Source organism: Bombina bombina, chromosome 2 (genome assembly GCF_027579735.1).
Source record: "Bombina bombina isolate aBomBom1 chromosome 2, aBomBom1.pri, whole genome shotgun sequence".
Classification (NCBI taxonomy): domain Eukaryota; kingdom Metazoa; phylum Chordata; class Amphibia; order Anura; family Bombinatoridae; genus Bombina; species Bombina bombina.
The window spans coordinates 405,149,522-405,176,316 of NC_069500.1; the positions used below are offsets into that span (position 1 = coordinate 405,149,522).

Sequence of the window (26,795 nt, forward strand, 5' to 3'; positions counted from 1 at the left end):
AAAATATGGGTAACATACATACACTATTAAAATCCTTATCATAGGCAGTATAGCTGTTAATAGTATATTTGTCTCTTTATAAATTTGTGTTGGCCTTATTCTCTTGTTAATTAAATAGAGACAATATCAGTTGTAGAGTTTATTACTGTAAAAATTGTCAGTTATTGATTCAAACTATTTGTAATGGCTACAGCCATATAGATTGAGATTACTTGGACTACTATATTATGTAATAAATTGCAAGTTCAATGATATTCTGGTCCTATGATAACTCTAGGGATGTTGATTGCTTTGTTGATATATTTAGCCTTGGTAAAAATATTAGTATAATGTAATTAGAATACCTTATGGTATTTTTCTACAGGGGGTGATTTGGGATTGGTGGATATTTCTCCAACATAGGTGTGTCCGGTCCACGGCGTCATCCTTACTTGTGGGATATTCTCTTCCCCAACAGGAAATGGCAAAGAGCCCAGCAAAGCTGGTCACATGATCCCTCCTAGGCTCCGCCTACCCCAGTCATTCTCTTTGCCGTTGTACAGGCAACATCTCCACGGAGATGGCTTAGAGTTTTTTAGTGTTTAACTGTAGTTTTTATTATTCAATCAAGAGTTTGTTATTTTAAAATAGTGCTGGTATGTACTATTTACTCTGAAACAGAAAAGAGATGAAGATTTCTGTTTGTATGAGGAAAATGATTTTAGCAACCGTTACTAAAATCCATGGCTGTTCCACACAGGACTGTTGAGAGGAATTAACTTCAGTTGGGGGAACAGTGAGCAGTCTTTTGCTGCTTGAGGTATGACACATTCTAACAAGACGATGTAATGCTGGAAGCTGTCATTTTCCCTATGGGATCCGGTAAGCCATTTTTATTCAGACAGTAAATAAGGGCTTCACAAGGGTTTATTAAGACTGTAGACATTTTCTGGGCTAAATCGATCATATTTACACATATTTAGCCTTGAGGAATCATTTAATCTGGGTATTTTTTGTAAAATCATATCGGCAGGCACTGTTTTAGACACTTTATTCTATAGGGGCTTTCCCTAATCATAGTCAGAGCCTCATTTTCGCGCCGGTATGGCGCACTTGTTTTTGAGAACAGCATGGCATGCAGCTGCATGTGTGTGGAGCTCTGATACATAGAAAAGTCTTTCTGAAGGCATCATTTGGTATCGTATTCCCCTTTGGGCTTGGTTGGGTCTCAGCAAAGCAGATTCCAGGGACTGTAAAGGGGTTAAATATAAAAACGGCTCCGGTTCCGTTATTTTAAGGGTTAAAGCTTCCAAATTTGGTGTGCAATACTTTTAAGGCTTTAACCCCTTAAGGACACGGCCATTTTTCAATTTCTTTCCCTGAAGGACCAGGGCTTTTTTTAAATTTCTGCAGTGTTTGTGTTTAGCTGTAATTTTCCTCTTACTCATTTACTGTACCCACACATATTATATACCGTTTTTCTCGCCATTAAATGGACTTTCTAAAGATACCATTATTTTTATCATATCTTATCATTTACTTTAAAAAAATGATAAAATATGAGGAAAAAATGGAAAAAAAACACACTTTTTCTAACTTTGACCCCCACAATCTGTTACACATCTACAACCACCAAAAAACACCCATGCTAAATAGTTTCTAAATTTTGTCCTGAGTTTAGAAATACCCAATGTTTACATGTTCTTTGCTTTTTTTGCAAGTTATAGGGCCATAAATACAAGTAGCGCTTTGCTATTTCCAAACCACTTTTTTTTCAAAATTAGCGCTAGTTACATTGGAACACTGATATCTTTCAGGAATCCCTGAATATCCCTTTACATGTATATATTTTTTTTTAGAAGACATCCCAAAGTATTGATGTAGGCCCATTTTGGTATATTTCATGCCACCATTTCACCACCAAATGCGATCAAATAAAAAAAAATGTTCACTTTTTCCCAAATATTTTCACAAACTTTAGGTTCCTCACTGAAATTATTTACAAACAACTTGTGCAATTATGGCATAAATGGTTGTAAATGCTTCTCTGGGATCCCCTTTGTTCAGAAATAGCAGACATATATGACTTTGGCGTTGCTTTTTGGTAATTAGAAGGCCGCTAAATGCCACTGCGCATCACACGTGTATTATGCCCAGCAGTGAAGGGGTTAATTAGGGAGCATGTAGGGAGCGTCTAGGGTTAATTTTAGCTGTAGTGTAGTAGACAACCCCAAGTATTGATCTAGGCCCATCTTGGTATATTTCATGCTACCATTTCACCGCTAAATGCGATTAAATAAAAAAAAACGTAAAATTTTTCACAATTTTAGGTTTCTCACTGAAATTATTTACAAACAACTTTTGCAAGCATGGCATAAATGATTGTAAATACTTCTCTGGGATCCCCTTTGTTCAGAAACAGCAGACATATATGGCTTTGGCGTTGCTTTTTGGTAATTATAAGACCGCTAAATGCCGCTGCGCACCACACGTGTATTATGCCCAGCAGTGCAGGGGTTAATTAGGTCATTTGTAGGGAGCGTGCAGGGTTAATTTTAGCTTTAGCGTAGAGATCAGCCTCCCACCTGACACATCCCACCCCCTGATCCCTCCCAAACAGCTCCCTTCCCTCCCCCACCCCACAATTGCCCCCGCCATCTTAAGTACTGGCAGAAAGTCTGCCAGTACTAAAATAAAAGGTGTATTTAAAAAATAAAAAATAAAATTGTATAGCATATTTACATATGCAGCTGTGTAGGATCCCCCCTTAGCCCCCAACCTCCCCGATCCCCCCCCAAACAGCTCTCTACCCTCCACCTCTAACTTACTGGGAGCCATCTTGGGTACTGGCAGCTGTCTGCCAGTACCCAGTTTGCAAATAAAAATGTATTTTTTTTTAATTTTTTTATTTATTTTCCTTTTTTCTGTAGTGTAGTGTAGCTTCCCCCCCCCCCCCACCAATCCCCCACCAATCCCCCACCCGCTCCCAGATCCCTTAGATTAACTTTTATTAGGGATTTTATCCCCCCTTACTGCCACTTCTTTTTCCGTAGTGAAGCGGTTCCCACCCGCTCCCTCCCCGTGCACGCGCCCGCCCGCCGCCCCCCGTGCACGCGCGCGCTCCGGTGCGCACTCCCGACAACCCCGCCCGCGATCCCGCCCTCCTCTCTCTTCAGCCTTTCATCGATGGCCGCCCACCCGCCTCCCACGTCAGCTCCCACCCACCAACGATTGCGGCCATCGATGCCGGTGCAGAGAGGGCCACAGAGTGGCTCTCTCTGCATCGGATGGGGGAAAAATGTTATTGCAGGATGCCTCGATATCGAGGCATCACTGCAATAACTGTAAAGCGGCTGGAAGCGATCAGGATCGCTTCCAGCCGCTTTAATCCCCAAAGTCGTACAGGGTACGTCGCTGGTCTTTAAAGACCAGGTTGTGTGCGACGTACCCTGTACGACTCGTGTCGTTAAGGGGTTAAGACACTGTGGTGAAATTTTGGTGAATTTTGAACAATTCCTTCATACTTTTTCGCAATTGCAGTAATAAAGTGTGTTCAGTTTAAAATTTAAAGTGACAGTAACGGTTTTATTTTAAAACGTTTTTTGTGCTTTGTTATCAAGTTTATGCCTGTTTAACATGTCTGAACTACCAGATAGATTGTGTTCTGACTGTGGGGAAGCCAAGGTTCCTTCTCATTTAAATAGATGTGATTTATGTCATAAAAAATTTAGTAAAAATGATGCCCAAGATGATTCCTCAAGGGAGGGGAGTAAGCATGGTACTGCATCATCCCCTCCTTCGTCTACACCAGTCTTGCCCATACAGGAGGCCCCTAGTACATCTAGCGCGCCAATACTCCTTACTATGCAACAATTAACGGCTGTAATGGATAATTCTATCAAAACATTTTAGCCAATATGCCCACTTATCAGCGAACGCGCGACTGCTCTGTTTTAGAATATACTGAAGAGCATGAGGACGCTGATGATATTGTTTCTGAAGGGCCCCTACACCAGTCTGAGGGGGCCAGGGAGGTTTTGTCTGAGGGAGAAATTTCAGATTCAGGAAAAAATTCTCAACAAGCTGAACCTGATGTGATTACTTTTAAATTTAAGTTGGAACATCTCCGCGCTCTGCTTAAGGAGGTGTTATCCAATTTGGATGATTGTGATTATCTGGTCATTCCAGAAACACTATGTAAAATGGACAAGTTCCTAGAGGCCCCGGGGCCCCCCGAAGCTTTTCCTATATCCAAGCGGGTGGCGTACATTGTTAATAAAGAATGGGACAGGCCCGGTATACCTTTCGTACCTCCCCCCATATTTAAAAAATTGTTTCCTATAGTCGACCCCAGAAAGGACTTATGGCAGACAGTCCCCAAGGTCGAGGGGGCGGTTTCTACTCTAAACAAGCGCGCCACTATACCCATAGAAGATAGTTGTGCTTTCCAAGATCCTATGGATAAAAAATTAGAAGGTTTGCTAAAAAAGATGTTTGTTCAGCAAGGTTACCTTCTACAACCAATTGCATGCATTGTCCCTGTCACTACAGCCGCGTGTTTCTGGTTCGATGAGCTAGAAAAGGCGATTATTAGTAATTCTTCTTCTTATGAGGAGATTATGGACAGAATTCGTGCTCTTAAATTGGCTAATTCTTTCACCCTAGACGCCACCTTGCAATTGGCTAGGTTAGCGGCGAAAAATTCTGGGTTTGCTATTGTGGCGCGCAGAGCGCTTTGGTTAAAATCTTGGTCAGCGGATGCGTCTTCCAAGAACAAATTGCTTGACATTCCTTTCAAGGGGAAAACACTGTTTGGCCCTGACTTGAAAGAGATTATCTCTGATATCACTGGGGGCAAGGGCCACGCCCTTCCTCAGGATAGGTCTTTCAAGGCCAAAAATAAACCTAATTTTCGTCCCTTTCGCAGAAACGGACCAGCCCCAAGTGCTACGTCCTCTAAGCAGGAGGGTAATACTTCTCAAGCCAATCCAGCCTGGAGACCTATGCAAGGCTGGAACAAAGGAAAGCAGGCCAAGAAACCTGCCACTGCTCCCAAGACAGCATGAGATGCGGGCCCCCGATCCGGGACCGGATTTGGTGGGGGGCAGACTCTCTCTCTTCACTCAGGCTTGGGCAAGAGATGTTCTGGATCCTTGGGCGCTAGAAATAGTCTCCCAAGGTTATCTTCTGGAAGTGATTCATCCTGTTCCATTAAGAGAACGAGGAATGGGGTTCTACTCCAATCTGTTCGTAGTTCCCAAAAAAGAGGGAACGTTCAGACCAATCTTAGATCTCAAGATCCTAAACAAGTTTCTCAAGGTTCCATCGTCCAAAATGGAAACCATTCGAACAATCCTTCCATCCAGGAAGGTCAATTCTTGACCACGGTGGATTTAAAGGATGCGTATCTACATATTCCTGTCCACAAGGAACATCATCGGTTCCTAAGGTTCGCATTCCTGGACAAGCATTACCAGTCCGTGGCGCTTCCTTTCGGATTAGCCACTGCTCCAAGGATTTTCTCAAAGGTACTAGGGTCCCTTCTGGCGGTGCTAAGACCAAGGGGCATAGCTGTAGTACCTTACTTGGACGACATTCTGATTCAAGCGTCGTCCCTTCCTCAAGCAAAGGCTCACACGGACATAGTCCTGGCCTTTCTCAGATCTCACGGATGGAAAGTGAACGTGGAAAAGAGTTCTCTATCTCCGTCGACAAGAGTTCCCTTCTTGGGAACAATAATAGACTCCTTAGAAATGAGGATTTTTCTGACAGAGACCAGAAAAACAAAACTTCTAAACTCTTGTCGGATACTTCATTCCGTTCCTCTTCCTTCCATAGCGCAGTGCATGGAAGTGATAGGTTTGATGGTAGCGGCAATGGACATAGTTCCTTTTGCGCGCATTCATCTAAGACCATTACAACTGTGTATGCTCAGTCAGTGGAATGGGGACTATACAGACTTGTCTCCGAGGATACAAGTAAATCAGAGGACCAGAGGCTCACTCCGTTGGTGGCTGTCCCTGGACAACCTGTCGCAAGGGGTGACCTCCCGCAGACCAGAGTGGGTCATTGTCACGACCGACGCCAGTCTGATGGGCTGGGGCGCGGTCTGGGGATCCCTGAAAGCTCAGGGTCTTTGGTCTCGGGAAGAATCTCTTCTACCGATAAATATTCTGGAACTGAGAGCGATATTCAATGCTCTCAAGGCTTGGCCTCAGCTAGCGAGGGCCAAGTTCATACGGTTTCAATCAGACAACATGACGACTGTTGCGTACATCAACCATCAGGGGGGAACAAGGAGTTCCCTGGCGATGGAAGAAGTGACCAGAATCATTCAATGGGCGGAGACTCGCTCCTGCCACCTGTCTGCAATCCACATCCCAGGAGTGGAAAATTGGGAAGCGGATTTTCTGAGTCGTCAGACATTGCATCCGGGGGAGTGGGAACTCCATCCGGAATTCTTTGCCCAAATCACTCAACTGTGGGGCATTCCAGACATGGATCTGATGGCCTCTCGTCAGAACTTCAAGGTTCCTTGCTACGGGTCCAGATCCAGGGATCCCAAGGCGACTCTAGTAGATGCACTAGTAGCACCTTGGACCTTCAAACTAGCCTATGTATTCCCGCCGTTTCCTCTCATCCCCAGGCTGGTAGCCAGGATCAATCAGGAGAGGGCGTCGGTGATCTTGATAGCTCCTGCGTGGCCACGCAGGACTTGGTATGCAGATCTGGTGAATATGTCATCGGCTCCACCATGGAAGCTACCTTTGAGACGAGACCTTCTTGTTCAAGGTCCGTTCGAACATCCGAATCTGGTCCCACTCCAGCTGACTGCTTGGAGATTGAACGCTTGATCTTATCAAAGCGAGGGTTCTCAGATTCTGTTATTGATACTCTTGTTCAGGCCAGAAAGCCTGTAACTAGAAAAATTTACCACAAAATTTGAAAAAAATATATCGGTTGGTGTGAATCTAAAGGATTCCCTTGGGACAAGGTTAAGATTCCTAAGAGTCTATCCTTCCTTCGAGAAGGATTGGAAAAAGGATTATCTGCAAGTTCCTTGATGGGACAGATTTCTGCCTTGTCTGTGTTACTTCACAAAAAGCTGGCAGCTGTGCCAGATGTTCAAGCCTTTGTTCAGGCTCTGGTTAGAATCAAGCCTGTTTACAAACCTTTGACTCCTCCTTGGAGTCTCAACTTAGTTCCTGAAAGGATCACAGCTCCTTCCACTAGGGCTGTGGCTTCCACATGGGCCTTCAAGAACGAGGCTTCTGTTGATCAGATATGTAGGGCAGCGACTTGGTCTTCACTGCACACTTTTACCAAATTTTACAAGTTTGATACTTTTGCTTCTTCTGAGGCTATTTTTGGGAGAAAGGTTTTGCAAGCCGTGGTGCCTTCCATTTAGGTGACCTGATTTGCTCCCTCCCTTCATCCGTGTCCTAAAGCTTTGGTATTGGTTCCCACAAGTAAGGATGACGCCGTGGACCGGACACACCTATGTTGGAGAAAACAGAATTTATGTTTACCTGATAAATTACTTTCTCCAACGGTGTGTCCGGTCCACGGCCCGCCCTGGTTTTTTAATCAGGTCTGATAATTTATTTTCTTTAACTACAGTCACCACGGTATCATATGGTTTCTCCTATGCAAATATTCCTCCTTAACGTCGGTCGAATGACTGGGGTAGGCGGAGCCTAGGAGGGATCATGTGACCAGCTTTGCTGGGCTCTTTGCCATTTCCTGTTGGGGAAGAGAATATCCCACAAGTAAGGATGACGCCGTGGACCGGACACACCGTTGGAGAAAGTAATTTATCAGGTAAACATAAATTCTGTTTTTTGTTTATTGGTATTGATATTATGTGGATACAGTGTTTGGAGATTATATATATATATATATATATATATATATATATATATATATATATATATAATATAATATAATATATATTGATGTGTGTCCTTGTGTGCAGGTTAGGGTTATATATATATATATATATGAACAATTCTAAAGTGAGTTAACTGCTGGTTTAATGTTGGATCATATATTTACTGTTTATTATTACTAAATATTTTATTTGTTCAAATCTTCTGTTTTCAGAGGAACAATGTGTGGTTGTGCTTGGTGGTTACTTAATAACATTTAATGCCATTGGAAACAGAAGATTTGACCCAAATAAAAAATTTAGTAATAATTAACAGTAACATTTCAAATTATATATAATATTTGGTTAAATATTTGTTTTCCTTATTAGCAAAATTTTCATATCAGTCCTTTTAATTGAGAAGAAAATAAACTTATTTGAAATATGCTACACAATAATTTTACCGAAAATAACAGGCAAGAAAAACGAAATAGCCAAAAATGCAATTTTTGGACGAAATTTCGGTGCATCCCTAATAAATAGCCTGGACACACTTTTTGTTGTTGTGGTTTGGGTTTTTTTTGTTGTGTGTTTTTTTTTTTTTTTTTTTTTCGGTAGCTGAATTCTAAGCATGGTAAGAGCATATAGCGTCACATGCTTAACGCTTCTGTAATTCCATATTTTTTGTTTTAGTTTTTTGGATGGAGATGATTAACTAATGAGGATTAGCAAAGTACTTGACAATTCCTTTGATATTTAGAAAGGCACCTAGAAATCTATGGACCTTGTCATATATTTTAATGAGCTAGGTAATGAATTTATAGGAGACATGTAGAAAATGTAGTAATACATTCTGAAGCCAGAAGTAGACTTTGGTGCCCTGGTTCCCTGGATTTGTCAAGCCCTGCCTCCTGGTGCCAAAGAGCAGCAACACATTGCACTGCAGCCTTGCTGGTAACCATTGTGATTAACAAAAATATCTCAAATAGCATTTGCAGCTGTTTGTTTCCTTGTCCTCCCTGGAAGTGAAGGGGTTCATTAAATTCTATCTCCTGCATGGATTGTACTGCTCAATATAAATGGAGGAGACAGGGGCCAAATATGTAGTCTTTGCTAATTGGATTTGTGGAAATGAGGAAAACTAATGGAAATGACTTCGTTTTAATGAGAGATCTCTGAATTAAATGGGATGTGGCGTAGAGCAGGATGCCCGCTACCCTCTGAAAACTTGCAGGATCTAACTGCAATAACAGAAATTAATTAAACTCTCAGTGAAAAGAAATTGAATTAAATTGGAAAGTAAATTGCAAAGCTATTAAAATAGAGAGCAACTCATCAGGTTTACTTATGACTGCACCAATGTCTCTAAATCTGCTAAGTAGTAATATCTAGGTGAATAGGGAGAAAAGTCCGTTTTGAATCTTAGGATAAATGAGAAACCTATTTAAGTTTGCTTTCATTTAAAGGGGTGTTAAACTTATTTTTTTATATATGCATACCATATATCAACCATTAAAAGCACACTAAAGCCAAAATTAAACCTAAATGATTTAGACAGAGCAAGCAGTTTTAATAAATGTACCAATTTACTTTTATTATCACACTTTCTGAAAAACCAGCTCCTACTGACCATGTGCAAGACTTCACAGTATATACATATACTGTGTTTGTGTTTCATTTTCTGATGTTTATCACATGATACAGGGGCAGGGAAAATGGTAATGACTTTGAAATGTCTCAGATTTTTTTTTTTTACTCAATTGAATTCAGCCTTTAAAGTGTTATTGCACTGTCCCTTTTATTATGATTGTGATAATGCTATTATACTGTATTTAATGGTCCTTTAAAGGAAAAAATTGCAATGTGCGCGTAGGTGTGTTTCAGTTTGAAATAGAAATATTTTTGCAATATACTTCCATTTGCAAAAATACTTCTATTTAAAGTTATTACTTTTTTTTTTCTCATAACATACGCTCATATCCTGTGAGGTCCCATACACCAGTATTGAAACACCATGCCAGCTTATATACTTTATAACCTTTTAAATCTCTGTTTCTATGCCCTTGCAGACCACTTCTTATCTGCTTTTCATAGCCAGACTGTGCTAGTTCATATTTGCCATATAGATAACATTATGCTCACTCCTGTGGAGTTAAAGGGACAGTTTACCTAAAAATCTTCTCCCCTTTAGTTTGTTCCCAATGATCCATTTTACCTGGCTGAGTGTATTAAATTGTTTAACAATAGCTCCTTTACCCTTAAATGGGCATTTGAAATAGCTGATTTAGCCTGTGGTAACCCTTTCCATTCTGAAAATTTTAATACCGAAGTATAGGCTATTCTCTGACTGTCTGCCAGTACCTAAAAAGTTGGTGACCAGCGTGAGGGGGAGGGAAGAGAGCGGTTTTGGGAGGGATCAGGTAGGGTAAGGTAAATTTAACCTTACAAACTACCTGATTAACCCATTCACTGCGAGGAATATTAAAAATATGGTGCACAGCTACAATTATTGGCCTTCTAATTAACAAAAAGCATTGGCAAAGCCATGCATTTCTGCTATTGCTAAACAAAGGAGATCCTAGAGAAGCTTCAACAACCATTTGTGTTATGACTGCACAAGTGGTATGTAAATAATTTAAACAAGAAAAGTTTGTGAACTAGTTATGGTCATATTTGACGGTGAAACAGTGGCATGAAATATACCAAAATGAGCCTAGATCAATACCTTGTGTTGGCTACTGTGTGTGTGTGTGTTACGGATAAAGTCAGATATTGGGTAATGCTAGGATTACCCTCTGTAAAACGGACATTACCCAAGCGGCTGTAGTTAAGCCCAATGTATGATCATAAATCCCCTTAGAGAATGGAGTCACCGCACCAAACACATATAGCATGCACTGTAATTCACCCATCGTCGATATCTTTTTGTGCCTCCGCCTGTGGGGTTCAAAGGGAGCAAAACCTCATTCCCCAAGGTTCATTTGGGGTGGATGTCAGAGGACGACAGGGCGCCTTTCTTGAACCCCCAAGGCGGAGGCAAAAGAAATAGTGTAGATGGGGGAATGACAGTACATCGGGCTTTACCCACAGCCACTTGGGTAATGTCAGTTTTACCCAGGTAATCCTAGTATTACCCGGATTATTGCAGAGGTATTTTAATGGTTTGAAACCATTTTTGAGTAATTGGGAGGTTTTCATTAGTCTAGGAGCAAACGCCAGCCGCAGGTGGTAGCATTAAAGACCACATGCAAAGCTTCAGACATGGTCATCTTTCACTTTTATAGTATCATGTATCACAATTATATATCACATTCATAGTTTGCCATAATTACTTCAATTAGGTATAATACTGCATTAACTTTTTATTTATATTTTGCTTATTGTGAACCTGATCAATTGTAACAGTGTCATGTTTGTTCTTTTAGGTTCCCTGTTGCATGATAAGACGGATGCACAGGCTGCTTGCCAACCAAAGGTGTCTGGGCTGGAGCGTAGCCAGGAAGTGAACACTGAGCTTTCCTTCATACCTCCTGTGCACAGTCCCCAACCACCGGCTGTAGCAATAGTCACCTCTGCCTCCTCCACGCCAGCTTCGAGCACTCGGGCTAGCCCGCTGGTGAAGAAAGAGCCAGCCCTAGTAGCTCCAGCACCTCCAAGACTTACTCCTCAACCACAGCCACGTCCCCAGTCGCAGCAATTGTCCCAGCCTCAGTTGCTGCCCCTTGAGCTAAGAGCTCAGAATCACATCCCTACACATAACAGCTATCCAGTGCATCCGCAACTGCCTCACAACGGGATCACCAGCATTAGGTAATAACAGGGGTCTTCAAACATAAATGAGTAATTTAATACCGTTGTACATTCATTGTAAGGACCACTGAAAACTGTTTTTATAATTGTATTTTTAATGTACAGATATTTCTCCAACATAGGTGTGTCCGGTCCACGGCGTCATCCTTACTTGTGGGATATTCTCTTCCCCAACAGGAAATGGCAAAGAGCCCAGCAAAGCTGGTCACATGATCCCTCCTAGGCTCCGCCTTCCCCAGTCATTCTCTTTGCCGTTGTACAGGCAACATCTCCACGGAGATGGCTTAGAGTTTTTTAGTGTTTAACTGTAGTTTTTATTATTCAATCAAGAGTTTGTTATTTTAAAATAGTGCTGGTATGTACTATTTACTCTGAAACAGAAAAGAGATGAAGATTTCTGTTTGTAAGAGGAAAATGATTTTAGCAACCGTTACTAAAATCGATGGCTGTTCCACACAGGACTGTTGAGAGGAATTAACTTCAGTTGGGGGAACAGTGAGCAGACTTTTGCTGCTTGAGGTATGACACATTCTAACAAGACGATGTAATGCTGGAAGCTGTCATTTTCCCTATGGGATCCGGTAAGCCATTTTTATTACAGAGTAAATAAGGGCTTCACAAGGGCTTGTTAAGACTGTAGACATTTTCTGGGCTAAATCGATTCATATATAACATATTTAGCCTTGAGGAATCATTTAATATGGGTATTTTTGTATAATAATATCGGCAGGCACTGTTTTAGACACCTTATACTCTAGGGGCTTTCCCTAATCATAGGCAGAGCCTCATTTTCGCGCCGGTATTGCGCACTTGTTTTTGAGAAGCATGGCATGCAGTCGCATGTGTGAGGAGCTCTGATACATAAAAAAGACTTTCTGAAGGCGTCATTTGGTATCGTATTCCCCTTTGGGCTTGGTTGGGTCTCAGCAAAGCAGATACCAGGGACTGTAAAGGGGTTAAAGATAAAAACGGCTCCGGTTCCGTTATTTTAAGGGTTAAAGCTTCCAAATTTGGTGTGCAATACTTTTAAGGCTTTAAGACACTGTGGTGAAATTTTGGTGAATTTTGATCAATTCCTTCATACTTTTTCGCAATTGCAGTAATAAAGTGTGTTCAGTTTAAAATTTAAAGTGACAGTAACGGTTTTATTTTAAAACGTTTTTTGTACTTTGTTATCAAGTTTATGCCTGTTTAACATGTCTGAACTACCAGATAGACTGTGTTCTGAATGTGGGGAAGCCAAGGTTCCTTCTCATTTAAATAGATGTGATTTATGTGACACTGAAAATGATGCCCAAGATGATTCCTCAAGTGAGGGGAGTAAGCATGGTACTGCATCATTCCCTCCTTCGTCTACACCAGTCTTGCCCACTCAGGAGGCCCCTAGTACATCTAGCGCGCCAATACTCCTTACTATGCAACAATTAACGGCTGTAATGGATAATTCTATCAAAAACATTTTAGCCAAAATGCCCACTTATCAGCGTAAGCGCGACTGCTCTGTTTTAGATACTGAAGAGCATGAGGACGCTGAGGATAATGGTTCTGATATGCCCCTACACCAGTCTGAGGGGGCCAGGGAGGTTTTGTCTGAGGGAGAAATTTCAGATTCAGGGAAAATTTCTCAACAAGCTGAACCCGATGTGATTACATTTAAATTTAAGTTGGAACATCTCCGCGCTCTGCTTAAGGAGGTGTTATCCACTCTGGATGATTGTGAGAATTTGATCATCCCAGAGAAACTATGTAAAATGGACAAGTTCCTAGAGGTCCCGGGGCCCCCAGAAGCTTTTCCTATACCCAAGCGGGTGGCGGACATTGTAAATAAAGGATGGGAAAGGCCCGGTATACCTTTCGTCCCTCCCCCCCATATTTAAAAAATTGTTTCCCATGGTCGACCCCAGAAAGGACTTATGGCAGACAGTCCCCAAGGTCGAGGGGGCGGTTTCTACTTTAAACAAACGCACCACTATACCCATAGAAGATAGTTGCGCTTTCAAAGATCCTATGGATAAAAAATTAGAAGGTTTGCTTAAAAAGATGTTTGTTCAGCAAGGTTACCTTCTACAACCAATTTCATGCATTGTCCCTGTCACTACAGCCGCGTGTTTCTGGTTCGATGAGCTAGAAAAGGCGATCGATAGTGATTCTCCTCCTTATGAGGAGATTATGGACAGAATCCGTGCTCTCAAATTGGCTAATTCTTTCACCCTAGACGCCACTTTGCAATTGGCTAGGTTAGCGGCGAAAAATTCTGGGTTTGCTATTGTGGCGCGCAGAGCGCTTTGGTTGAAATCTTGGTCAGCGGATGCGTCTTCCAAGAACAAATTGCTTAACATTCCTTTCAAGGGGAAAACGCTGTTTGGCCCTGACTTGAAAGAGATTATCTCTGATATCACTGGGGGTAAGGGCCACGCCCTTCCTCAGGATAGGTCTTTCAAGGCCAAAAATAAACCTAATTTTCGTCCCTTTCGTAGAAACGGACCAGCCCCAAGTGCTACGTCCTCTAAGCAAGAGGGTAATTCTTCTCAAGCCAAGCCAGCCTGGAGACCAATGCAAGGCTGGAACAAGGGAAAGCAGGCCAAGAAGCCTGCCACTGCTACCAAGACAGCATGAAATGTTGGCCCCCGATCCGGGACCGGATCTGGTGGGGGGCAGACTTTCTCTCTTCGCTCAGGCTTGGGCAAGAGATGTTCTGGATCCTTGGGCACTAGAAATAGTCTCCCAAGGTTATCTTCTGGAATTCAAGGGGCCTCCCCCAAGGGGGAGGTTCCACAGGTCTCAATTGTCTTCAGACCACATGAAAAGACAGGCATTCTTACATTGTGTAGAAGACCTGTTAAAAATGGGAGTGATTCATCCTGTTCCTTTAGGAGAACAAGGGATGGGGTTCTACTCCAATCTGTTCGTAGTTCCCAAAAAAGAGGGAACATTCAGACCAATCTTAGATCTCAAGATCCTAAACAAGTTTCTCAAGGTTCCATCGTTCAAAATGGAAACCATTCGAACAATTCTTCCTTCCATCCAGGAAGGTCAATTCATGACCACGGTGGATTTAAAGGATGCGTATCTACATATTCCTATCCACAGGGAACATCATCGGTTCCTAAGGTTCGCATTCCTGGACAAGCATTACCAGTTTGTGGCACTTCCGTTCGGATTAGCCACTGCTCCAAGGATTTTCACAAAGGTACTAGGGTCCCTTCTAGCGGTGCTAAGACCAAGGGGCATTGCAGTAGTACCTTACTTGGACGACATTCTGATTCAAGCGTCGTCCCTTCCTCAAGCAAAGGCTCACACGGACATTGTCCTGGCCTTTCTCAGATCTCACGGGTGGAAAGTGAACGTAGAAAAAAGTTCTCTATCTCCGTCAACAAGGGTTCCCTTCTTGGGAACAATAATAGACTCCTTAGAAATGAGGATTTTTCTGACAGAGGCCAGAAAATCAAAACTTCTAAACTCTTGTCAAATACTTCATTCTGTTCCTCTTCCTTCCATAGCGCAGTGCATGGAAGTAATAGGTTTGATGGTAGCGGCAATGGACATAGTTCCTTTTGCGCGAATTCATCTAAGACCATTACAACTGTGCATGCTCAGTCAGTGGAATGGGGACTATACAGACTTGTCTCCGACGATACAAGTAGATCAGAGGACCAGAGATTCACTCCGTTGGTGGCTGTCCCTGGACAACCTGTCACAGAGGATGAGCTTCCGCAGACCAGAGTGGGTCATTGTCACGACCGACGCCAGTCTGGTGGGCTGGGGCGCGGTCTGGGGACCCCTGAAAGCTCAGGGTCTTTGGTCTCGGGAAGAATCTCTTCTCCCGATAAATATTCTGGAACTGAGAGCGATATTCAATGCTCTCAAGGCTTGGCCTCAGCTAGCAAAGGCCAAGTTCATACGGTTTCAATCAGACAACATGACGACTGTTGCGTACATCAACCATCAGGGGGGAACAAGGAGTTCCCTGGCGATGGAAGAAGTGACCAAAATCATTCAATGGGCGGAGACTCACTCCTGCCACTTGTCTGCAATCCACATCCCAGGAGTGGAAAATTGGGAAGCGGATTTTCTGAGTCGTCAGACATTTCATCCGGGGGAGTGGGAACTCCATCCGGAAATCTTTGCCCAAATTACTCAATTGTGGGGCATTCCAGACATGGATCTGATGGCCTCTCGTCAGAACTTCAAGGTTCCTTGCTACGGGTCCAGATCCAGGGATCCCAAGGCGACTCTAGTAGATGCACTAGTAGCACCTTGGACCTTCAAACTAGCTTATGTATTCCCGCCGTTTCCTCTCATCCCCAGGCTGGTAGCCAGGATCAATCAGGAGAGGGCATCGGTGATCTTGATAGCTCCTGCGTGGCCACGCAGGACTTGGTATGCAGACCTGGTGAATATGTCATCGGCTCCACCATGGAAGCTACCTTTGAGACGAGACCTTCTTGTTCAAGGTCCGTTCGAACATCCGAATCTGGTCTCACTCCAACTGACTGCTTGGAGATTGAACGCTTGATCTTATCAAAGCGAGGGTTCTCAGATTCTGTCATTGATACTCTTGTTCAGGCCAGAAAGCCTGTAACTAGAAAAATTTACCACAAAATATGGAAAAAATATATCTGTTGGTGTGAATCTAAAGGATTCCCTTGGGACAAGGTAAAAATTCCTAAGATTCTATCCTTTCTTCAAGAAGGTTTGGAGAAAGGATTATCTGCAAGTTCCTTGAAGGGACAGATTTCTGCCTTGTCTGTGTTACTTCACAAAAAGCTGGCAGCTGTGCCAGATGTTCAAGCCTTTGTTCAGGCTCTGGTTAGAATCAAGCCTGTTTACAAACCTTTGACTCCTCCTTGGAGTCTCAATTTAGTTCTTTCAGTTCTTCAGGGGGTTCCGTTTGAACCCTTACATTCCGTTGATATTAAGTTATTATCTTGGAAAGTTTTGTTTTTGGTTGCAATTTCTTCTGCTAGAAGAGTTTCAGAATTATCTGCTCTGCAGTGTTCTCCTCCTTATCTGGTGTTCCATGCAGATAAGGTGGTTTTACGTACTAAACCTGGTTTTCTTCCGAATCCAGTTTCAAAGAAGGAACGTTTGTTGCACAATTTGGATGTTGTTCGTGCTCTAAAATTCTATTTAGATGCTACAAAGGATTTTAGACAAACATCTTCCTTGTTTGTTGTTTATTCTGGTAAAAGGAGAGGTCAAAAAGCAACTTCTACCTCTCTCTCTTTTTGGATTAAAAGCATCATCAGATTGGCTTATGAGACTGCCGGACGGCAGCCTCCTGAAAGAATCACAGCTCATTCCACTAGGGCTGTGGCTTCCACATGGGCCTTCAAGAACGAGGCTTCTGTTGATCAGATATGTAAGGCAGCGACTTGGTCTTCACTGCACACTTTTACTAAATTTTACAAGTTTGATACTTTTGCTTCTTCTGAGGCTATTTTTGGGAGAAAGGTTTTGCAAGCCGTGGTGCCTTCCATCTAGGTGACCTGATTTGCTCCCTCCCTTCATCCGTGTCCTAAAGCTTTGGTATTGGTTCCCACAAGTAAGGATGACGCCGTGGACCGGACACACCTATGTTGGAGAAAACAGAATTTATGTTTACCTGATAAATTACTTTCTCCAACGGTGTGTCCGGTCCACGGCCCGCCCTGGTTTTTTAATCAGGTCTGATAATTTATTTTCTTTAACTACAGTCACCACGGTATCATATGGTTTCTCCTATGCAAATATTCCTCCTTTACGTCGGTCGAATGACTGGGGAAGGCGGAGCCTAGGAGGGATCATGTGACCAGCTTTGCTGGGCTCTTTGCCATTTCCTGTTGGGGAAGAGAATATCCCACAAGTAAGGATGACGCCGTGGACCGGACACACCGTTGGAGAAAGTAATTTATCAGGTAAACATAAATTCTGTTTTTTAAACGTCACAGGTGTAATTGTTAAGTGTACTGGCAAAAATATCAAATTGACATAAGTTAGAAAGAAAAAAAAAATCTTTCTGCTTCTATTATTTAGGCATTGGAAACAGTATAATAATATTATTATACATGTAAACCTAAAACCCTTACTAGTGGCTTTTAATTTACTTTACATCAGAACGCGGTCTCTAATAACCCCAAAGGGGTTCATGCCCGAAACATGAGACAGGTGGAACAAACCATTTAAAAGTCAGATGCCTAAAACATGAGTACTCTCATATGAACGATGTCCCCATTAACCTCATGACATGTTATGACATGAATGCAATTTTATGTCAAATGCATGTTCCCAGCAATCCACTACAGAGAACTAAATGCCTTATGTTAAAAGCAGGTCGTCGCCACCATCCCCTTTATAATTTGTATGCCAAAAAAAGTCCTACAATTATGTCCCCCAGAAATCCTTTTACAGTGTGTGCCCCAAGACCTCAAATCACTTGCATGTCTTCAGCATCACTAATGTACTGCTTGCTTATTTCACCTATAAATAAAACCATACCCTATACATAGAAATGCAATGATAAAGAAAGTTGGGCCTTTCTGCCACTCTGACACAAAGACCAGAGTCTTAGATGTGGCGGTTCTTGTGCATCGCACAGAGGGGGGGGGGGGGGTGGTTATGGCTTATTTTTATGTGTTTTTTAGCATACATGTACAGTAACAACTGTCAGTCTCTGCACGCTTGTCATTCAAATAAAGATCCCAGCATAGAAAAATTTAAATCCTGTGATCGTGCACGCGATCGCAAGATTTCAATTATGGGATCGGGTCAGGGGGACGTCCCTATGACGCTAGGCACGCCCTACAGTCCTGGATCACATCCCGGAAACCCTGTTGGCTTCAGGACTGCCAAACGGCTTTGACGTTGTATTCCGTCCTAACAGCGCTGAAGCCCAGCGCTGTTTGGACAGATTAGAACGCCATAACAGCGCTAAAAGGTTAATTATGTCACAACCCATGGTCTGAAAAAACATGGCTTAAGTAATAAAAGCAAGGCAGTTTACACACACACATAAGATTATAACATGGGTTATATATGCAGTTTGAACATAGAGAATGCAAGAATACTAAGGGAAATAAAGTGATTATAGGTTAGGTTTTAGGGTCGGAGCATAAGGCTATTAAAGGGATATTAAAAACTAAATACATCTTACAAGCATAGTGTGACGTACAAGGTTTTACCAACCCTGCAACATTCATTGTCACAGAAAGGGTTTACTGACCCTTTCCACCTTAAATGACCACTAAATGCAGTGCAAGTGCATAATAAAAAGATAATGCAAAAAACACTTAGAATTTTAAATCAGCAGTAGATTTTTTTTTCTTCCCATTTTCTAGCCCCCTGTATGTGACAGATATCAGCCACTTACAGACTAGCATACATATACCCTGTAAGCTTGTGTACATGCTCAGTAGGAGCTTGTTCCCCAGAAAGTGTGGATTTAAAGACTATGCAAAATTTGATAATGGAAGTAAATAAAATTGCATGCACTATGTGAATCATACGTTTTTGACTTGATTGTCCCTTTAACCAGTTGGCCACAGTCTATCCACTCCAGACAAGCCTCTGACTAAGTTCAGTTCAGTTGGTGCAAGGGTTAACAAACACTCTTCTTTACTAAAAACAGAAAAATTCCACACACCCCTTTTATGCCACCCACACTAACCTCTAAACTATCTCCACTGCCGCCACCTTACGTTTATTATATGGGAAATCCTAAGGAAAAACCCAGACTAACAGATTAAAAATACCAAAGCACAATTTGGCAAAAATCAATCTAAAAAAACACAATACTGTTATTACCAGTCTCTCTGGTAATGTGGTTCAAATATTAGACAAAGGCTAAAACTTAATAAAGGAACATTTATTATGAACAAAAGTGTCACAGTGCATTTATATAAAAAGGAGTTAACACAAATGAAACAAATAAAAAGGAGTAAAAAAAAAAAAAAACTAATACTGTACTACCATAGTATCCTGGCAATGAAACATGGTCACTTCTGCTGTTTTTTATGCATGTAGAATGACCAACTTCTTAGTTCTCCATAATATTCTATAAGTAATATCAGTGATATCAGGTTGCTAAATATGCCCCTTTTGGGAAGTCACACAGGGAACCCTGGGATGGTCAAGTGGCCATAAACTTATGCCAAAAGTAAGTAAAAATGTATATTACACTATATTTTATATTCAGGTGCTGCTAACACAGAAACTCTATAATGGACCATATAGGTATATATTGTCCAGATTATTTTGGAACCAAATACGATACGTCTAGCGTAAGATGTCTTAAACATAATATTTATAAAAATCCTATTCTGATTTGATTCAGCTCTAACCCTTAATTGACCTCAGGACTATGTGGTGAAGAGGGGCTCTGTCTCTCATCACACTGTATTGCCCCCCCCCCCTTTCTTGTTGATGCAGGTAGTAAAAAACAGTGGTCCTATAAATTTGACTTTTCAGATAGTTGTGCTACAGAGTTGTAAATAGCAGAGAAGTAAAAGCAAAGAAAGAGAAAATTAGCCCCTGACATCCTTAAATCATTGCATTCTAGTGCTGATGTGTTTGCACGTGTGCAGCAACTACTTTTGATACTTGCAGTCAGTGTAACCTAAGTTCCAACATGGCGGCACCCATAATTGGAGGGATGTGCATGAAATGTCTTTAGTGTTAAGTATGATTTTAACTGAATAAGGTTTTAAAAGCAAATACATTGTTATGCTCATGTCTTCTTTAACTCTTATATGCATTTTGCAGCCCCAGCAGTAGTGCCAGCAGCACAGCAAGCATCAGCCTTCCCAAACACCTGCGGTCCTCCCCACAAATCCCTCCCCATCATCCAACAGGACCAGGCTTGCCTCTCTCCATTTCCAACCTTGCTACCTCGCACTTTCCTCTCAGAACTCAAGCCCAGCACCCAGCCATGTTTGCTTCCCCTCCAACGCTGCCACCACCGCCATCTTTACCCACTAACGGCCTTGTGATCCCCGGTCACCCTGCTGGAGCAGGATATTCTGGTGAGTCCCATTTCTCAGCTGTTATTTCTGACTTTTGTTCTTACAGGCAAATACATGAGTACAGTATTACAGTACTGTGACTAGAAAACAACAGGAAAACACAAACTTGTATTGCACACATGCTTGCATATAACTGTTTAACCCCCACAAAAAAACTTGGTTAAAGGACCAATAAATACAGTAGATTTGCATGATTAACATATGCATGATTAAAAGACAATGCTATAGCATATGTGACAGCCATCAGCCAATCGGAAATGCATATATGTATATTCTGTGAATTTTTGCACATGCTCAGTAGGAGCTGGTGTTTTAGAAAGTGTAAATATAAAAAGACTGCACATTTTGATAATAGAAGTGAATTGGAAAGATGTTTAAAACTCTGTGCTCTATCTAAACCATGAAAGTTTAATTTTTAATTGAGTGTCCCTTAAATCTTCTAAACCAGGCACACTGCAGAGCCATCATGAGTAATATATAGCTCCTTAGAGGACATAACTGTGATTACACAGAAGCATCAATACAGTACTTGTGCATTAATAAGATTAATTATCAGTTTTTATTGATAACATAACATTGCTTTATTTTCTTAAAACGTAAATTCATACATTAAAATTCTAAATGCACAAACATCTAACTCTCCTTACATGGTTTAATGTGTATATTCTGCATTTTTTTTGGAAGGCTGAAATTAGTAACAGTTCACTTTTTAGTTGATAATGTTCTAAATCTGTGATTCAAGCATTAAAAGGACATTAAACACTAAATAGATAGAATGATGCATTCACAGAAAGAATAGTCTGAGAATAACATGTAGATGTATTTTTTAAAGTTTCATTAGCTGTTTAAATATTAACAAAATAATTGTAAAGTTTTAGTGTCTATAAAACCATATGAGCTGCCATGTTGTAACTTAGGTTACCTTCTCTGCTGTGGCCAATTAGGCACAGTTATAAATAGGTCACCAGAGTGTGCAGCCAATGGCTGTGTGGCATACAACAGTGTTCTGCACTTCCATTTCTAACAGGAACTGAAAAGCTCACAATTTCAGAATGGAATTACAGGAAAAGGGGACATATTGCAGATATATATATATATGATTTATCATTTTATATTACAATCTCAAAGTGTTTAATGTTCCTTTAAGCTTATTACAAACCAGTTAATGCAAACTTGTGTGCCACTATGTGATAACTGCCTCAAGTTTCCATCCACATAGAAGATTAGGAAACAATGGCTAACTGCCATTAGTATCGTAAACAATGACGTTTATTTTAGGGCAGAATCCAGTTAAGAGAATAAAAGCTTATTAGTCCTAACATTTGTGTTTACAGTGTATTCTGACATTATTTGAAACGGTCACCATTACTTAAAGGGATATGAAACCCAAATATTTTCTTTCCTGATTCAAATAGAGCATGTAATATTTTTTTTTTGTATTTTTTTTTTTTTTGGTTCAGCACCTAGGTAGCGCTTGGTGATTGGTGGCAACCAAGAAAACAAAGACTAATTGATAATAGGAGTATATTAGAAAGTTGCTTAAAATTGCATGCTCTATCTGAATACAGAAACAAAAAAAGTGTTTCATATTCCTTTAAACGTATAAACTTTGTTCTCAAGATCATGGGAAACTGTCCATACATTGCAATAGCATTTGTTTCCTAAACCATTGGCAATGATTAAGTTACATTCCATTATGTTGTGACGTGCAAGGTAAACATATCTTCCCCTTCATTAACTTGTTTGGTTCTCCCTTTGCACTACGGGAAACATTGCGCCATGCATTGCCACGGGCAAAAAAATGGCTGCGTAGAACATATGGCCAATTCCCTCAAGGAAGGATGTTTTGGGGTTTTCACAGATTTTCTGTGCATTACAACCTGAATTGGCATAACATGTTGTTGTTGTTTTTTTTATGTTATCCAAGCCAGTTGCATATGGAATTGGAAACATCCAATCATTATAAAATTAGATATTCCACCACTTAAAATTAAGTTTAAGACAAATAATGTAAACCAAACACTAACGTTGGAATCTAAACAAAAAGGGGAAGAAAAGGTTATAAACAGTTTTGTCTGAGAATTTTATTATTTTAGTTTTTTTATGAGTTGCTGTAAAGCATCAAGCGGTAAGTACTCAAGGTGTCTGTACAAGCTGCTTATTTACTTACAATATTTTGCCTTAAATTCATGTACTGCACATATGACACAAGAATGCATTGCTGTTGAAATTACTAGCTGTAAGTTTAAAAAAAAACAACCTTGCATTACACATAGCATATATATATCTATATCATATTTTCATATAAAAATGTTGAGTAGAAAAATCTGTAAAACAGGACTTGAGAAATCTAGGGGCTGTGTACCCACAGTTCCCCAAATTTTACTTACGCTTCCAAACTCTATTATTTTGCATATATATCGATATAAATTCATTTTCTGCCACTTAAAATATTGTGTGCCCGAAGCAAATTCTGTGACGGTCTCGTAAGTTTCAGAATAAGTTGTCAGCCTGTACTTTAAAGATCTCAGATGTCCCTCCTTGTGAGGTAAATATTACATATAAGAAAAAAGAAAACTCTTTAGTCTTCGCATACATCTTGCTCTGTGAATACAGACACTCTGGGACTAATGCAGTAATTATTCATTTCCTTCTAACTGTCCAACTCTTCTTATTGAAGAAATGTGTGTTGTATTTCTGTTTTCATACAGGATTCAAATAAATATCCCAGATTTAAGCTAAGCCAGTTTTTGCAAAGGTAAAATAATAGAATCTCTCTGTAGGCTCTCCTGGCCTTTTTTTAGAAGTATTTAAACCACATTTTATTGAAAGAAAGCTATGTCCCAGTTCAAGCTTAACTTGTAAATAACACATTCTCTGTAATAGTATCTAATATCCATATCCTCAAAGTTGAATAGAAGCATATGTGAGTTTTGGTATTATCAAGCAACTGCTCTAGTATGCAGAGATCTGAAATGTCCTCTACTAATAAACAGAAAGGTAGAGTTTCCTGGTACTTCAATTGAGTCAGATAGCCTTGTAAATTCATGAACAGTTGTTGAGTGTATTAAATGTCTGCCTAAGGTCAGACAAGAATTTTGCAGGGAAGGCAGACCACAGATATTTTTAATGGAAGTACCACACACTTTTTTTTCTCACAAAGTTACCACAGAGTAAATCAGTAGATATATTTAAAAATTACTGTAATGCAAAAACTATATATATATATATATTCACAAAAATTTGAATGTAAGGTAAAGTTTAGACAGTTACGATGCAAATATTAATATGTATTCCTTAGCTGTGTATGTCACATTTGCTGTGTAGAAGCTCCTCATATTTATAAAATATGATTTCTTTCCTAAGATATGGAGAGCCCACAACATCATTCAATTGCTAGTGGGAATATCACTCCTGGCCAGCAGGAGGAGGGAGTGATATTCCCACTAGTAATTGGAATGACGTTGTGGACTCTCCATATCTTAGGAAAGAAATCATATTTTATAAATATGAGGAGCTTCTACACAGCAAATGTGACATACCCAGCTAAGGAATACATATTAATATTTGCATCGTAACTGTCTAAACAGTAACTGTCTCCATATCCGGAAAGAAAGAAATTTATCAGGTAAGCATACATTTTGTTTTCTTTCCTAAGATATGGAGAGTCCACAACATCATTCCAATTACTAGTGGGAATATCACTCCTGGCCAGCAGGGATATTCCCACTAGTAATTGAATGATGTTGTGGACTCTCCATATCCAGAAATAAAGAAATTTATCAGGTAAGCATAAATTTTGTTTAACTGTTTAGTGTTAAATGTTGTCTATTGGGGGGTGCTGTGGCGTCACTATGGTAATTTCAGGCAAAATACATATAAAAGTTTAAATCCAGTGGAAACTCAGACAGTGATTATTGCCTTTGATTTCTTTATATTCCATACAAAAGTAAACAAATTAAAAATGGCTTGCCAATTAGGCGTGAATTGTGGGAGTGCGGGAAATTTTAGTATGTCACTGTCTGAGATTCCGGGTTTTGTTTTGGGGTTGTTTTTTTGTTTGTTTGTTTTTTCAAGTTAGCCCCCTATTTTCTAAATCTTATTTTAATTTAAGAAAACAAAAACCCAATCAATTAATTGCCAGGCCACCACTCAATGGGAAAATAGGGTGGGTATTTCGGGGTTAAAGTTGAGTGGCTTGTTATTCTGCTTTAAAAAGCCCAGTTGTGTTTTCTCCTGAGATGACTCATGGTGTTCTTTCTTGTCTTTAGATACCAGCCTGTTGATATCATTCAACCAACCAATCATGTATTGCCAGCCTCATTCGGGGATTCTGATTGGTACTTTGTCACAGGCATCTCTCTTACCTCCACCAATGAGTCCTCACGTAGAAAACCACCACAGCATGACCTGCAGAAACAGGGAATGCCAGGTGAATATCTGCGCTTTTTTGTTCTTTGTTATTGGGGTAACTGATGGGCCGATGGGCCTCTGTGTCTTTTGTCTCTCTGTCTCTTCTAGATCATGAAATTCTCAGGCAGGAGCTGAATAATCGATTTTTGGTTCAGAATTCGGACCGGTCGGGTGCCCCTCTTGGCTCTGTGCCACTACTAAGGGCGGAAATTCACCAGCACCAACACACGCACCAACACACGCACCAGCACACATTTACCCCCTTCACATCCAGCCTGCCCCCGACGCAGCTTATTCCACCAAATGCACCCCCCATGGTGCGTACCCCAGCCCGAAATGTGAGGATAAGTAAAACGTCTGAGTCCAAATCCACTCCCCTATTCCTGCAGTTGAATCATTTTTGGGGGTTGATTGTCCATATGGGATCTGTGTACATTATCTTACACTAGGAATTCAAAGTTAATAAACTAAAGTTTATTTTCAGAATATAACCTTTTTTCATATATATATATATATATATATATATATATATATATATATATATATATATATATAGTCTCTATTACTAATGAAAATTTTAGTAAGCCCTTGTTTTACTACTTATCCTTTTTATTCTCATTGGTTATTATAGAAGTGCAGACACCTCAAGTCCCGGTGGATATATATTACTAACCTTCATGATTCCCTCCTGAAAAAGTACTTCCACCCGTACATCTGGAGTACTAATACAGAATTGTTTTTTTTTTTGCTTTTTGATAACATGACATTATCCATTTGTATATTCATATTCTTTCTAAACAGAAAAAACATTGTGAACCTTTTCTTGTAAACTATTTGTTTAGGGGATTAGAAAAAATAAACTCTTCCACATACACGTTATGAAAAGTAATTTTACTGAAAAGAATATACTGATTGAACCACTTGGCTGCACAACTCTCGCTGTATCAGCTAAGAGGTTAATATGTATGAATTGCCCTTAAACCTCTTGATTGGGTAGAGCCAGGAATCATCTGACATTTCCATACCATCATCTAGTGTCTTGGGAATTTTTATTTACAATTTTAAATACAAGATGCGGTGAACCAGAGATTAGTTATCTAATTTGTGCAGACTTGATGCTTGAAACGTGGTATTTCTATTTAATTATACAATTATTTATTATTGTGCTTATTAAAAAAAAAAGTATTTTAAAAACCTAAATGTTTTTTTATTATTATTTTAATCAAATGCAGTACATTTCTCATCTTAACCATTTTATTTGCATTGTTTAATGTTTACTATTTTAGATAATTGCAGATAGAATTGTCAGATTTTATCAAGTAAAGTATTGAAATAACTAAACTACTAGATTAGATTTTGGTGTGGTGTGGTGGGGGGGGGGTCATCCACATTGAATTGTTCAAAAAAAATAAAAGCAGAAATGCTGATATTTTAAAACTGTCGATAAAGTTATTGTAAGATGAAAATGCTAAGAGACATAAAATAGTGTATCAATTTCCCATTGTTTTCTCTTTCTTTTTAGTTCGACAAGTATGCTCCCAAGTTAGACAGCTCTTATTTCCGTCATCCCAGCGTGAGTTTATTATTTACTAACATTGTAGTGTCTACCCCTTGCTTCCAACTCTGACTGCACTTGTTTTATGTCCCATTCAGGGGGTAATCATTTGTGACTGTTTACCTTTTTTACCAATAAAGGTTTCAAATTTACATTACAAATTCATAAAATT

General features: G+C 40.3%; 1 protein-coding gene across 11 annotated transcripts in view; it reads left to right on the top strand.

The window, feature by feature from the left end:
- The window catches only part of FBRSL1 (fibrosin like 1), a 1,105,387-nt gene that overhangs the window by 1,052,127 nt on the left and 26,465 nt on the right, over positions 1 to 26,795 (top strand). For 7 of the 11 annotated variants that reach the window (XM_053701877.1, XM_053701879.1, XM_053701878.1 and 4 more), the window contains exons 7-10: positions 11,272 to 11,656; positions 20,396 to 20,655; positions 25,177 to 25,406; positions 26,591 to 26,641. In XM_053701877.1, coding sequence (XP_053557852.1) covers positions 11,272 to 11,656; positions 20,396 to 20,655; positions 25,177 to 25,406; positions 26,591 to 26,641 — 926 coding nt within the window. Of the gene's footprint in view, positions 1 to 11,271; positions 11,657 to 20,395; positions 20,656 to 24,926; positions 25,088 to 25,176; positions 25,407 to 26,590; positions 26,642 to 26,795 lie in introns of all 11 variants that reach the window. The other 4 variants (XM_053701881.1, XM_053701887.1, XM_053701882.1 and 1 more) reach the window with 2 other exon arrangements.